At 40.6% G+C, this 16,459-nt stretch overlaps 1 protein-coding gene across 2 annotated transcripts; it reads left to right on the top strand.

The window, feature by feature from the left end:
* Nucleotides 1-781: 781 nt before the first annotated feature.
* On the top strand, nt 782-7,557 carry LOC147424297 (uncharacterized). 2 transcript variants are annotated; one of them, XM_086501232.1, is made up of 4 exons: nt 782-1,031; nt 1,138-1,179; nt 1,277-1,310; nt 1,412-1,747. In XM_086501232.1, exons 1-4 carry the CDS (start codon nt 900-902, stop codon nt 1,561-1,563), a joined length of 360 nt encoding a protein of 119 aa, XP_086357358.1. In that variant the 5' UTR covers nt 782-899; the 3' UTR covers nt 1,564-1,747. The 2 variants fall into 2 exon arrangements, with proteins under 2 accessions (XP_086357358.1, XP_086357357.1); XM_086501231.1 differs by lacking the exon at nt 1,412-1,747 and adding an exon at nt 6,327-7,557 and having other exon boundaries at nt 783-1,031.
* The last annotated feature ends 8,902 nt before the right edge of the window (nt 7,558-16,459 follow it).

Below are 16,459 nucleotides of genomic sequence, written 5' to 3'. Positions count from 1 at the left end.
ATGGAGGAGCTTCTTCCATGTGGCTTTTTTTGTTTTTTTTGGGGGGGGGGAGGGGAATCCCTCCACGCTATATCTATAGTATAAATTGATAGTATAGAAGTAGATATACTATAGACTAGTACGGCTGGCCGCCTTCGATGGTCTCTCTCTCTCTTTCTCTCTCCCTCTTTATCGTGTGCACAAGGGCTTCTCTTAGTTTTGGAGTTTAGCCTTCATGTCACAGATTTTGACGTGTGTAAAGGACTCCCCCTTGCCCCTATTATGTTACTTTAGATAGTAAGCAAACCTATTTACACTTCCTGGCAGTGTCAACCTAAGTAGGGGATACCCAATTGTAGAAAAAGAAATCGCAGCGAATCTTAAATCGATGCCGTACTTTGTTGGAAAAAAGTGAAGGCGACTTCTGGCAAGTCAGATGGACGGAGAGCAGGTGAGGAAAGGCTACAGCATGTAGAAGAGATGGCTGGGGGCGTAGAGGCTGAGGGTGACGAGAAGGGGGGAGGGGAGGCAGGTCGAAGCACGCAAAGCATGAGCAGGCGTATGCTTTTTTTAATTAAATGGCTCGCAAAGAGCGCATCTCAAGCGTTTGCTGAAGTGGCTACGTGCTACCTCTCGAAATCGATGCTTTGTCGCTTGTCTGTGTTCGATTCACATCTCTTCATCTCATTTTATGAGGTAAGGGGGGGAAGGTAGAAATTCCTGCGATCCCCTTTAGAGGGAGGTATCTCAGAGATTAATCGAATATACATAAGAGCGAACCAGTAGTAGTAGAGGATACTACTACTACTTTCAGTATAGTTCTAGCCTCAACTTTCAGTTTTAATTGTATCGCTAGATAGGTGGTGCAAAGAAGGCATCTTATCTGTACGGGTGGTCGTGTGGAGAATGGATGGTCGAGGATGCACACGGCGCAGATGGAGGCAGGGAACTTGCCTTCACCTGCATTGGCGGGCACTCTGGTACTCACTGCCGTCCTGGGCCTCCAACTCGCCTCGCCCCTCCTCCTCCGCTCTGCGCGCACTTACCTGATGGTACTCTCTCAGTTCTCTCTCTCTCTCTCTCTCTCTCTCTCTGTGTGTGTGTGTGTGTGTGTGTCTATGAGTTGTCTGAAATTTTGGCATTTGCCTGTGCGTTCAGAGACCTCGGAAATGCAGGATTTGCCTCGGAGTGGGTAATAATGTAATACTCAAACTCTGTATGTTGCATCACCTGCTGCCTTTGATGTGTAAATGATTACTTGCTGAGCTTTTTCGTCGACTGTTGATTGTTTGCGCAGCTATGTACGTTTTGCAAGGGGCGAGGGAAGCAAGGTATCCTTCAATTCTGTCTGTGCGTGTGTGTGTGTGTGTGAGTGAGTGAGAGAGAGAGAGAGAGAAAGAGAGAGAGAGAGAGGCTAGTGTACTACTGTCAGGAGGCCTGTTTACGGGGGAGCCGCTGGAAAAATGTGGATTGTGTGGCGGCAGGGGTAGGCAATTGTGCGGCAAATGCAATGCTACAGGTCTGGCCAACAGTTGGCTTTACAAGCCCCTCAACAACGGAGGCTGGGGACCTATGGGTGACTAAATCCCCCCTCCCCTAACACACTCACACAAGCGAAAAACAGAGGAAAATCTCTTTGTTTCTGCCATGCTAATACAAATCATAAAGTGGTCTTAATGCAGCGTATGATTCATGATAGGAAGACGAATCATCTATCTATTCAATACGTTGCCATTCTCTTGGGATTAATCGTGCAAATTTTTGCAAATTCTCCTCTCGTCTTTCACGTTTTTTTTTAGTGTGGCAGTGTGTCCGTCATAATATTCCTCTTACATTACAACATCATGATGGGTGTGACAAGCTATGGCAAGTCCCTTACCTCCTCCCTACAGCACGTCGATTTTTGTGAAGTAGGGGGTACCGGTTGGGGAAAATTCCAAAAATGAGTGGAATCTTGGAAGGTGCCATGAGCGTAGTTGCGTTGACAGGCTCAATATTGAGGCCGGCCGGCTAAGGGTATTGAGGCAGGTGGCAACCAGCGAATGCTAGAGGGGATGTGAGGGGAGGGCGCAGATATTATGTGCCAGGTGAGGAACGGGGTAGATGGAAGAGCTTGGAGGAATAGCAGGGAGGGAGAATCAAAATATTTTCTATATACGAAGAGAGATTCGCAAGGAGGCCAACCAATTGCACTTGGTTGAGTGGTTAGCATTCGACTTCCTCATGCTACGTGTGGTTAGCACATCCACTTCCTCTCTCTCTCTCTCTCTCTCTCTCTCTCTCAGACACACACATACACGCGCGCACACGCGCACACACACACACAAAATTGTTGTTTCATGGATATTGTGCCATTTTTAAAGAAAATTTTAACCCAATTGTCAATGTGTTCGTTCTAATGGTTGTTATGCAATTGATTTACTTATTTGTGTCACAAGAAATTCTTGTGTGCTTGCTCTAATTTTCAAGTTAAAAGGAACTTGTTCCAAGTTTCAAGTTAAAGAAACTACTAAAGACTTTTGAGAATCAGCTCTTTCTTGTACACAGTTCTTTTGAACTATACAGAGTCAAAAGTCAAATATTTCATATCTGCACAATGCTCAAATTTCCCTTTATATGCATGAGCGGTGGACCTGTCAACTCTAGATTAGGTCTCTAGCATGGTATACTAGTCCATGTGTCTTTTCATTGAAGAGTTCCTAAGCAAGTCAACCATTACACTCTTGATAGTTATTTCATGTGGATCTGGAATCCATACACAAAAAGTGTATGTCTGACAAAACAATAGTTTCACGAACTATATATCCTCAGCTTCGTGACAACCCACAACTAATGGATGTCATAGGAAAAATATTGTTGCCAATGTTCACGCATTGGGAATAAAGGATTGAAGGTAAAGCCTCGCACCGCCATGGTAAAATTAAATAACAAATTTATGATATAGTATTAGATGGTATACCAAGAATTACCTAAAAATTGTGGTTGTGCACTGTGGTTTGCTAGGGTTTTTACATTTGAAAATTATCAACGATAGAGACACTCTTGTCACTTTGTTGGAAGTCCCCTAGTGAAGTACGTACACATCGATAACTGAGATCTCAAACACCATTGCCCAAGAAGCTTGGTATTTGGACTTATCAAGTACCATGGAATGAGATGGTCTCTTCAGACAGCTATTCCAAATTGGGTTAGTGAGTTGGCTCAGTTAATTCAGGTAGGCAAAATATAGACAACAAATCAGGAAGAGACAATGATATTGGAATGGAATTGGAAATGATAAGTGAAATGGAAATGACACGTAGGTTGGAATTGGAGGTGGATTATGTTTAGATTAGTACAATTGGAGTGAAATACAACATGAGCCAAAAGACTGCTCTAAGCTTAATGACAAAAGAGTAGAAGAGTATAATGATCTCTAAGACACTAGACTCTATGATAGTGGTAAAAGAACTCCCAAATGATCTCCACAATGATAGCCCATCAAATGAATTAATGGCCCGTATTATAGCTTCCAAACTAGGCCTCTAACTGACTATCCACCATTGTGCAGTTCTCATCTTGGGGATGTTCCCACCGTCTACATTTTCTTCCCCCTTTTCTTTGAATTTTGGAACGTTTCTAAAATTTCCAATGGGGTGATATTTGATAATTTGTAATAAATTCAAAGGTTCCTCTTCATATTGTAAATTGACCCGTGGGACTAGTGTCAATAAACCTGCGTCTAATCTGGTGTAATATAGCTTGATATTAGCTCCATTGTAAATCCCTAGCAACAATAGCCCTGGTAAATCCTTTAATTTCACTATGCCATTAGAGAAGACCCAATAAACCTTGTAAGGGTTTGACCAAGCCACTTTCAGATTGGGCTTCTTTAGGCCTAACTTAGATTGGTACAATGATACTATGCCCTCTTGTTTGAACTCTTTGACTTTGATATTGATGTCATGCCAGTGCTTTCTTTGTTGTTAAACTAATTCTTGTTCCAGCATATCGTACAGCTTGATCTCATCCATATGCCATACATTATCCAATCATTGCTTTAGATTTGCGTGGTGTCCATGCCATGCTCCATTTAACTTGAGACTTAGGATTGCAAACTCCATTGATTCCATGGCCTCTGAAAAGGTAGTAGAATGCACTTAGACATTAGTGGGGTAAGCACCTAGCGACATAGAAATGACCTTATGACAAGTAGAAACTACCCATGGAGAGTAGAAACCATCATTGCTGGAAGCTACCTTGGACCTACTACAAATTATCCTTGGGATGAGAAACCATAAGCTTGGGATAAGTAGAAAGCACCAGCAGATCTGCTAGAAACCACAACTGTATGCACTATAAAGCAGTGAAGGCATAGGGTAAAAACGAGTGATCTAGTAGAAACTAGTCAAGGAACCATACCAGGACATTGTTTCTACCTTTGTAATGGTAGAAACCAATAGAATGCACCTGGAAATTTGTGTGTGTGTGTGTGTGTGTGGGTGGGCGGGGCGGGGGGGCACTTAGTGACATAGAAATCACCTTAGAAACCATCCATGGACTGGTAAAAACCATTTTTGCATTACTGGATTCCACATTGGACCTGCTAGAAATGATCCTTGAAATGATAAATCATAAGCTTGGGATTAGTAGAAAGTACAGCAGACCTTCTAGAAATCACAATTGCTTGCATTGCGAAGCAATGAAGGAAATGGTAAAAACCAATGACCTGGTAGAAGCTAGTTTAGGAACCATACGAGGAAATTGTTTCTACCACTGCAATGGTAAGCACCAATAGAATCCATTTTCGACATGATAAAAACCTAATTGGTGGAAGAACCCATTATGGACTGCTTGAAAGAAACTGGAAAGTGGTAGATATTACCTTAACATTGGTAAAAACCTCAAGAAAACTGTCCAATAAGAAAGTAGGACCATTTGAAGATTTCTTGACTGGTAGAAACCATTCTTGCACTGTTAGAAACCATATGCTTGGGATGGGTAGGAAGCCCAAAGAGACCTACAAGAAACCATCATTGGATGCACTTTAAACCATTCAAGGTAATGGTAAAAACCTTTGACTTGGTAAAAACCTATGGAAACTGGTAAAACGTAGTTGGGTTTTGAGATTTCTCTTTGGCTACCTGTGTCTTGGGTGGTGGACACCACCAATACAGAGTTTGAAACCACCACAATGGTACAAATTATGTAAATATTACCTTAACATTGGTAAGAAACCTCAAGAAAACTAGCTAATAAGAAAGTAGGACCATTTGAAGATTTCTTGAACTAGTAGAAACCATTCTTTCATCAGTAGAAACCATATGCTTGGGATGGGTAGGAAGCCCAAAGAGACCTACAAGAAACCATCATTGGATGCACTTTAAACCATTTAAGGTAATGGTAAAAACCTTTGACTTGGTAAAAACCTATGGAAACTGGTACAAAGTAGCTAGGTTTTGAGATTTCTCTTTGTCTACCTGCGTCTTGTGTGGTGGGCACCACCAATACAGAGTTTGAAACCACCAATACAATGGTGGAAACCATGACTACAATGGTGGAAACATATGGAAACTGCTCAAAAATAGCTGGGTTTTAGGGTTTTCCGGTGGGTACTTCCATCCGTGGTGGTGGAATTCACCAATACAGTGATTGAAACCACCAATATAACATTCAAAACCACCAATACAATGGTTAAATTCACAAATACAATGGTTAAATTCACCAAGATAGGGGTTGAAATCACCAATATAGCATTTGCAACAACCAATACAATGGTGTGGAAACCACGAATACAGTGGCGGAAACCTATGGAAACTGGTCAAATATATTTTTTTAGGTATGGGTGGCTACTTCAGTCCGTGGTGGTGGAATTCACCAATACAATGGTCAGAAACCACCCATAATACAGTGGTGAAAACCACCAATAGAGTGTTGCAAGTCTTATATGTATCTTGTGCAGGTGGTCTTGAAGACTCACAAGTTGGGTAATCTCACTGAAGACTGCAACACACAACATTTTAAGAGTATGCATGACACCCAAAGCATTCCCAAAGTGCAAGGTTTGCCACATATAGTCCTTGAGTGCAACGTTTGAGCGCCAATGAAACATCAAGACTGCCAATTAGCGATGGCTTTGGTAGGAGCAACACATATGTTGGTGAGAAAGATTTGGATGCTGTAGTTGATCGCATTGAGAAGTCAATACAAAAAACCTCATGTGAGAAGGACCAAGAGTCTCCCGTGGATGTGACTCTCCAGAGCTTCTTGTATTCTAAGAAGAAGTGCACTAATGGTACTACCAGTACTCCAACCCTAGAACTTTGCTAGCTATCTTATGTACTTATTGCTATCGTTTTGTGATGCAGAGCCAGAAAAGAAGAGACAACACTTGGAAGCAAGAGATGCAAAAACAATCACTGAAGAAGGAGATCATGCTGAAAGGGAGAGGCCAAATGTGGATATTATGTGCAAGAGAAAGTTAAGAGTACTCCAATTTTGTAAATCCCTATGGGGATGTCATTTTTGCTGAGTGGCATCCTCTACCGGACCCAATATCCCAATATCCCCAATATGGGTGCCAAAGCTGAAGGAATACAATAAGCAGACCCTCACACTTGATTCGAATGGCCTATTGGTCACCATTGTAGAGACCCGCTTTGGTGAAAAGCCTCCTGCATATGCAAGAGAAATGGTAGTATGTGCTAATACACACTGGAATTACAAGGTGTTTCAGAAGCACACATGTAGTCAGCACTACCGAGAAGTGTACTGTCACAAAGAAAACCACAGGTTCTTGGAGTGGTATTATATTTTTCGATGTGTTTATATGGATCAGTTGTATGAAAACTAAAGTGGAAGAAATTCTAGACATTGTCTTCAAATTGAAGCGGCCTTTGCTATCAGGTGGTATGTCACATCAAGATTTCATAAGGGTGTCTTTGCTGATGCACAATAGGCATGTATTCTTCAAAGACTTGAAGATATTTTGGAGCAAAAACCCACAATTTAGGCTCGACAACACTATTATCATTGATGATAGTAGATACAAAGTGCGATAGAACTTACAAAGGAACTTGGCTTCTTGCTCCCAAATTGGGGCACCAGACTGAAAAGCAACGACAAGACTTCTTGATAGACACTTTGGCTGACTAGTTGTTTCTATGGTTACAGCCGAAGGACCATACAGCGTATACAACTGACTACATGTTTGATTTGGACAAGGATGAATTTTTTGATGCAATCATAAGCCAATTGGCATCTGACCAGAGAAATCGCGACAAAGCCCAATGGAGGGAGGCGAACCGGCGGCGATTAATAGAGGCTGACCTAGAAGCTCAGATGCATGAGAAGGAATGGCTAGAGAGGGAAAGAGTGGAGAGGGAAATATTAGAGCAACTCAGGCACGAGGAGGAAGCAAAGAAACCAAAGGTCAATTACAAACACCCACGGCAAAGCAAACAATCAGACCCCCATCAGAAATAGCAAACCTTTTGTAAACTCAAATTTTGAACCCCAGCAACAAACCTATTGTAAACTCAACTGATTATTTAATGTAATGATATGAATCACCCTTCTAATATACAAAAGTTTACATCATGTTTTTGACGTTCTTGAGGGAAGACATGTGTGTAGCTTACTAGTAGGTTTGCTGCTTTCTTCCTTTTGTAGGTGTTTTTGCATAGAAGTCACCTTTTTATTGGTAGAAACCACCCATCAAGTGATAGAAACCAACTTGGCATTGGTTCAAACCACCTTGGACCTGCTTTAAATGTGAGAAACCATAATCTTGGAATAAGTAGAAAGCATAAGCACGCCTGCTCGAAAACCACTATAGTCGAGTGGTATAAAGAAATGAAGGAAATGGTAAAAACCATTGACCTGGTAGAAACTAGTCTAGGAACCATATAAGGACATTGCTTCTTCCACTACAATTATATGAACTAATAGAAACCATTCTGGACATGGTAGAAACCAATAAAAACCATTCTAGATTTGAATACATTGTCCATATTTTTCAACACTCATCTTCCTCAACAGCCACTCTATCATGTAGCTCAAGATCTATTGGCATGCTATTATATACCGCCTCCTAAACTTCTATAATGACATTCTATATAGACTATTGAAACTCTCCACTTCTTCCATGGGAATTTTGATGGCTCTCACAAGCTGTGCGTACAAAAGAGTAGGTGGCCATTGTTGGAGAAGGGTATACGTTCTTCCATCAACTATTCCATAGAACATCCCATTACAAAATAGGACCCCCTATCAATAGTATTTCCCCAACCATCCTGCATGTGCCATTTGGCCCTCTCCTTCGACTCAATGCACTTGAGAACATAAAACTTTGCATTCTCATCATTGTTTGGTTTTGTATTGACTGCAAAGTTGTCTCCATTTGTGAGAACATCACTCAAAGCATCATGATGGCCTGCGTACAAGGGCTCATGAGCATCCTCTTCATCATTCTACCTAATGCATCAATGGGGACAATAATGTGAAACATCCAGCTTCCAACATAGGCCTTGTTTGTGCATCGTCTCCAAGCCCCATGCAAGCACCACATGCAGAAGCATGCCAGCCACCTAAACCTAAGAGCTCAAGCATTGTAGTAATCGTATTTGTTAACGCTATGAATGGAGCACTGAGGAATAGCTTCCCAATCCCACCTGATGTTGCAATCTACATCCCCTTATTTGATCTCCCACAAAACCTTGCCTTCTCCATTTGAACCAGAGTACTTGAGACTTAGAAAGGCCACGACTTCGCTTGCACATTTCATAGGTACACCATCTACCTACAGTTGCTCCTGCGTCAACGATCTCTTAATAATTGCACCTGCTCCATCATGTTCTCCCTTGCCATGACCTAAAAAAAAGAAGTTCCATAGCATTTCAATACCTATGAGCTATTTGTATCGTGCAACAAATTGAAATGGTCGATTTGCCTTGAATTGGGATGCAACTCCATCCAACCACACCCAATGATACTTTGGTGCCAGCCTCGGGGGTGCACATTTAAGATACTATTTATATAACGTGCATTGAAGGGGTATTGAAAAACCCCCTTTACTTACATGCTTAAGGTAATAAAATGAATCCTTTTCCTTCAAAAACTTAGGCATTTTTCTCTAAAATCGATTCAAAAAAACCCTTCTATCAATATAATCTTGTTAAAATTTTAATATTTTGGCAATTAAAAAACCCATTCATTTGAACTCACGTGGTAACTTGCATGTCTAAGAGGTGAACCCCCGATGTGCCAACCCTTGTTCTTTGAAGAATTTGTAATGCAACAGTAAGCAATGTTGAACAAAAAAATGGATCATGCTTTTTGTCATCAGATATATAGAAATGAACAGCCTTTTTGACCGCACGTTCACCTTGAAGTGGTTTATATGCACCAAAAATGTGACCTGGAAGGAGTTCCAATGCATGGATTGGATTTTGTTTTTCTCTTTAAAAGCGTAATTTTGGCAAAGTCAACGATGAAAACAGTTGTATGAGTCAAATTTTGTTGAAGCGACTCCTTAAATTGTTCAGATGGCCACTCACAAATGAAATTGTGTTTAATGAACTTGTAAAGGCGTGTGTGAAACATATGGAGAAGCTCATTGTAGGGAAGTTTCTTGTGCAAAAGATCCTTTCTTTTCTTTTTTCTCCCTTTTTGATTGCTACCAGTAATGTCATTAACATCAACCACTATTTTGACATCGTCAACAACTTTGATGGACACGTGCAAATCCTTCTCGGCAAGCTTTGTTGGACACAAGGAAATTTTCTTGGTGCCGCAATCAACACAACTTCCCATTAAAAAATTATAATTGTGAAAAGCTGCATGTGTGGACTTGGGGCACAAAACAAACTCACATAAAGTTGTAGTACTCTTGTATGCGTGGTAAGAAGCATTGAGAGAAGTAGTGTGTAAATCATGGGCACACATTGAGCATGTGAAATCACATGAAACTCCATGTAGGCCAAAATACTTTTGCCACATGTGGTTTATTGCTTCCCTTAAATAGGTCATTTGCACATGCACAATGCAACAACATGTAATTCTTTCCTTCAGCTTGTGCACAAAATATGGCTTCAGATACTCAAAACATTGTTGTTGAATTTGAGTGTTTGGATATGCATCCTTGAACCTTTCAAACAACTCCACCTGAAAAACAACACAATGATTAAATGATAGTGAAGTGCTAAAACCTTTCAAGGGGTACTAAAAAACACCTACTTAGTGCTAAAACCAGGTAGTCCAATCACCAAAGCAGAGTAGTGCTACAAACCACCAAAGTACTACTAGAAACCTCCCAATAATTTCTAGAAACCTCCCAAGTAGTGCTAAAAAAAGAAAGAATCTACGACTACAAACCTCCCAAGCACTATTGGTACCTAGTCAAAGCTAGAAACCACATGTCACAATGTTAGAAATCACCTTGTCATAGAGCTACCAAACACCAACTCAGTAACCACATATAGTCATAGGTAGAAACTTGTCAAGAAGTTGTACAAACCTCCCAAGGACTACTAGAAAACACCTCCTCAGTGATCAAGGATTTCTAGAAAACACCTAGTCAATGCAACAAACCACATAGTCATAGATAGCAACCTATTAACAAGTAGTATAAACCAGCATACATTACTAGAAATAATATATTCATTGCTAGAAAGATTATTGAAAAACACCTACATAGTTCAACCACTAAAGCACTACTAGAAACCTCCCAAGCTTTGGTGATTGGGAACTACTACTAGAAACACTACAATCACCACTACAAACCTGTCATAATTTCTAGAACATCTACTCGATGGTAGAAACTAGAAACAAGTCAAGGACTACTAGAAAACACTTGTGCAATGTTAGAAACCAATAATTTAGCTTTCCTAGATCAAGTTTGAAGTCCTTCAAACCATTATAGCAAGGAAAACCAGTCAAGCACTACCAGAAACCAATCTAACATTGCTAGAAACCGGTCAAAAAGAAAGCCATCAAGTCATGCAGAGTAGACAATCCGACCTTGCTAAAAACCATACATGCTAGAAGTTGGTCCTACAAACTAGCTTAGCTCTACTAGAATCTTAAAGATAATTTAGATTCCAATCAGTCAGGGTATCAAAGCACCACAATAGTAGATCATCACCATAGTGGTGTGCAAGCATGGAAGAAATACTAAGAGGTGCTCACCTACATAATTTTGAAGCAAAATAGTATTGCTAAAAAGTGGTATACTTCCAACAAGTACTAAAACAAAACAATAATGTTACAAATTGTATTAAAGAGAGAGGGTAATCTTCGAAACCTATGGTATGTCTAAGAGATGAGTACGATGTTTGACGTAATTGTTTCTTCCTACACGCTTATGGCAAACATCCTTTTTGCAAGGAGAGACCCTTGTTTTAGTAGCCTAAAAACAATGTCTTTCACTTCATGGGTAAGGGTGCTCCTATGCTGCTATCTTTGGCATGTTGCTGATGGAAATGATCCATCCTCTTTTTTTAGCCTCATGCTATGTTCAACTGAGTAGAAATTCCTCCTATGGACTCCCAAATCTCTAGAAGCTCTTGCAATGTTTAGATCCTTTGATTCAAAAACCATCTTTGCTCACTAGCATCAGCATAGCTGATCGTTTCAAGTAAGGAGAGGTCGGAACAAACCCTATGAAAAAAAAATTCACTAGATGTTGATTCTACCCGACGGTCATCAGTATACTACTTGACGGTCACTACAAGTGAAGAATAAAAGTCAATCATGAAAGCGAGGAGAATCTTATGCATTATGGAGTTGGAATCAACGAAATATTATCAAATTCAAGCATAATTCACTTGTGAACACAAGGCTTGCACATGGAGTCAAGAGGAGACCACCTAAAAGACTTTTGGAAGGAAACAGACGGACACATATTTTTATGGGATTGTTCTCTATTTTTATCCATTCGAAATTGGAAAATGTTTTCAACAGCATAGTTGTAGGCGTTGAGCTGATCTTTTTGTCCCTATTTTTTAAAATAATTTTTGGAGCTACGATTTGGGAGATATGGCCAAAATGATGGAGCTTATTTGACCACATGGGAAGAAGTCGTAGTTATCCAGCTCCACACACACATTTTCTAATAGGTTTGCCTCCAATATTCTTGGATTTTCTTTTATTTTATCAATATTCTCTCAAATATTATAAGGAAGCCTCTTGGACTCAAGCTATGAAAGGTGACATGGAGACAAAGCTTGTCATGATGAAGGCGATTAGGAGAAAATTGGTCAATAAGAAGGGTATATGAAACTCTCTCATTGGAGGAATGCCCCTAACTGAGGTTACTTTGTAATAAATCCTCTTGCTCATAATCTCTTCTCTAATCACTCTCTTGCCCTATAAAAGGAGGCCTTCTCTTTTGTAAATGGGACTCAAAGCTTTGACACACACACAATCAAGTTCTATCACTGATGCTCTCATATGTGCATCCTTATGTATGCACCTCTACGCACACATTGTTCTACTATGGTATAGTATTGGCTATGGTCCTCTATTTTGGTTTCTTAATGGCCAAGAAGTTAGAGTTACCATGCACACATGAGTTTGTGAGATGTTGATTATGTGAAATTCCTCTCATAAAGGTTTGTTTGGTGTCTATGAAGCCTATATTAATGAAACTCTAATGATATCTTCCTCTCTCTCTCTCTCTCTCTCTCTCTCTCTCTCTCTCTCTCTCTGTGCTTCTCCCACATCTTCCTTGTGCTATGTACCAACCCCCCTATCATGCATCCTAGACGCATTCCAAGATAGGTGGCACCCCTATTGTGTACCTCCATGATGAGGCTATTGTGCATAGTCTTGGTGTAGAGGCCACCGGGTCTATTTTGCGCTTCCACCTCTCATTTGGTGCCCCACGGAGGAGGGCTTTGCAAATACCTTCAGTTTATAAAACCTAAAGCATTTGGTGGAAGAAAGTGGGCCTACGCTCTCTCTAGGCCTAGGGAGTTCAAGCGAAGTACGACCACCCAAGCACTGCTGCCACATGCAAAATGGAAAGTCGATCGAGGTAGACTCTTCTTGCCCATTCTATTTTGAGCCTAATATATGGAGGATTATGTGGAGTTCAACAAGAGGTAGGGGCCTCTGGTGAAGGTGTCACCTTGTCAACATTTAAGGTAAGCAATTCTAGTGTTCAAAGCCTTACCCTACATCCAACATGGATAATAATAATAGGCCAGGAGTCTTTCCTTTTTGTTTCTTGCAACACGTGCATGCAAACGTGTACGTTGATAGGAAGATATTCTACCAGCAAAAGACTATTTTCCTATTTGGAGAAGAGATGCTTGCAAAAATCCTTAGATTCCCACGTCCCATCGTCTTGCCCATTCTTGATTACTACCACTCTTCTGATGTAAGCATCTTTATTCTATTCTAGCCTTGAGCTCTTCTTAGCTCCAGCTCAAATTTTCCACCCTTATATAAACCTTTATGAATCACTAAGTCATTCCAAAAGAAACAAAATTAAAAGTTTGTAATTGTTTGCTCATTGATTTACTACCATGCCAAGTGTCTTTTTTTCTCACATTCAGTGGCAAGAAGTGAGAAGACATTATGAATGATTTTTTGGATAACTTTGACATCGCTTGTGTGGTTTCCAACAAGGATAATGATGCCTCACGACTACAAATCTTTTCTCTATTGATGAAATTAGAGGCCAAGTCTTGGTAGAATGCTTTGCTCCAAGCTACCGGATGCATGGGACTTATTACGTGTTGCCTTTGTGAAGAGGTTTGATACAATTCTTTGTCCCAAGATACCAGATGCATGGGAATTACTATGTGCTGCCTTTATGAAGAGGTTTGGTGGAGCCACAATCTCAGAAATTTATGGAAGCTCTTGACATAGTTAAAGCAGGGAGGTCTGATAGAGTATGCCACTTACGAATCCAAGTTTGTGGATTTGTGGGAGCATTGGGTTGCCTCACTGGAGGAAGGTTAAGGGGCACCTAATTTCTTGAAGAAAGACCATTTCATTAATGGCCTACGGCCGCCGCTTAAAGATAAGGTGAAGGGGAGATTCCATGCAACGTATAAGTTGACAGTGGAAGTAGCGCACCTTAAAGATAAGAAGTTGCACATGCAATCAAGAATCAATGAGTCAGAGGAATCAAGCTCAGTCCCGACTAAGCCCCGTAATTGCAACAGCTGCTCAAAGGACCCAACCACAAGAGGCATCAAAAGAGTAGCAAGACCTATTGAGCCACATCACTACTCAGTTGTAGAATGTATCTGTGCATTTGGTGCAACAAGGACATGCACACAACCGCAATCAAGAGCAAGGTAAAGGACAACAAAGGCAAAACCAAGAATTACATTGCTTTAATTGTAGGGAAGATGGCCATGGCATGTATTACTATCCACACCCAAGGAGACAAAATTTCAACAGAGAAGCAACACAAAACCAACTCTTACCACCAAGAGCAAGAACACCACCATGAAGGACACCACAATAAGCACCACCTATGCAAATCCTACAACCACCCATTCAACCACATCCACCACCACCACCACAACCTCTCATTCTACCCTTACTCCCACTACCAATAGCCAACAACCAAGCAGTGAGTTTCATCAGTCTTGAAGATAAGAGAAATATGAAAGTGGAGAAACACATCAAAGAAGTGGCAAAAGGTAACACCACTGCTAAAGAGGTAGACACTATGGGAGTTAGGTACTTTAAGCATGAGAAAGCTTTAGAAAAGAAAGAAAAGTCCAAGGGGGAGTCAATCAAGAGGAAGTATAAGCCACAACTAAAAACTAGCATTTCAGATTTTACAATTGGTGAGTCTATATAATCCTATGATCTTGTGAATGATGCTTCTATGCATGGCTTATAGATCCCTAAGGGAGAGAGCTACCCAATTATCTCAGAGAGAACATGGCTCATGGCCATGAGAGCAAAGCAATATTTAGACACAGGAAATCTCAAGATACAAGGTACAAAGGGCAAGGACATTCTATACAACTCAAAGACTGATAAGCAACAAGGGATGTACCTAGAAACTACTGCATATGATCTCTTTAAAAATTCTACTACAACATCGGAGGAAGAATCTACAACAACAGGTTATAGTGACAACTCTCTTGAAATCATGGGTCTCATTCTCACTAATCATAACAAGGTGGATCCACCAGATATACAATTGCAAGAAGAAAGCATGAAGTCTTTGGCACTACACCAATTAGAGGAAGTAATTGCAGACAAAAACTGAATGGTTGTTACCAAGGAGTGGGATTTTGGAGTCTACCCTAAGGAAATTCTTAAGAAAGTGGATTCAATGGCAGCTTATTGGAGATCTAGGTTTGGCAACCTAGATGTAGAGATTGTGTTTGATCATACCGTGTTCGATGCATTTAGGAAAATCTTTAAAGAAGCCTCAACACAAGGGATGTTCATAAGAGTCACAAAGAATGAATCCTAGCATGAGAAATATTGGAGTACGATCTTACATGCATATAGCGGAGATGAAGTGTTTTTCAACCAATAGATTGCAGCCTATCTTTTGTATATGCTATGCACTTTGGTACATTATGTATCAAGCTGGTCTTTGAGCTACAAGGTTGGTGGCTTATTACCAATGTCAAGAAAGGAAACGGACCTTTTTGATAGCACCCAAGAGTATATTGACTCTTTTTCTCGCTTCAATAATAGTAGTAAGCTAGGTTCTAAAGAAAACTAGGACTTGCCACATCAACAAGGAAGCCGTAGATGGAGGACTCTTGGTACAATCTTAGGGATCATGATCCTAGGTATTGTGAAAGGAGATAAAGTAATCAGTTATCCTTTCACTTATGGTGGTTATAAATTCTATCCTTTTTGGCATGAAGCAAGAAGTCTTACTGTTAGGATATTGCAAGTGACTATCTTATTCTTTACATGGGATCCTGTTGGATATTGGCACAAAGTTATGGAAGCCGTGGTCTTCCCATTTACTCTAAGGAAACTAGAGTTTTTAATCATTGATGCTCTAATTAGGAAGGATTTGCATAACTTATTTCTCTTCTTGGAGAATGGTAAACATTCTAGAGACCTCACTTATGGCCAGATGCAATGGCTAGTTCAAACGGCAACTAGATATCAACTCCTTTGCTAGAGTCTTACTGAAGTATGGATTAGAGACATAAATGCCTCTAGATTTTGGGGGAGGGCTAATGAGGGACGCTTTTCAAATTTCTGGTCCACCTCTCTCTTTGGTAGGCACTTGATGGAAAGGCTGTAAAGAATGAGGATGCAAGAGAGCTACACAAGACAAGCACAAAGCACACAGAGATGGAAATCTTCTTCTTCTTCTTCACAGAAAAGAGAGTACAAAATGACTAAGTGCTAAAGCTGAAAAGTAGCACATATGTACATGCGGTCACTAAGTGTGAACTCGCTAGAAGCGTACTAGGCTGGCACTATAAGTGTAGTCCAGCTGTAGAATCACTGGCAGAGATCCTCCGTGTCGGTCACCTAACGCGCCAGTGAGTAA

Source organism: Adiantum capillus-veneris, chromosome 26 (genome assembly GCF_014529385.1).
Source record: "Adiantum capillus-veneris isolate H3 chromosome 26, ASM1452938v2, whole genome shotgun sequence".
NCBI classification, from domain to species: domain Eukaryota; kingdom Viridiplantae; phylum Streptophyta; class Polypodiopsida; order Polypodiales; family Pteridaceae; genus Adiantum; species Adiantum capillus-veneris.
The sequence above is the reverse complement of the archived record's forward strand: the minus strand, read 5'-3'. Positions and strand labels throughout refer to the sequence as shown.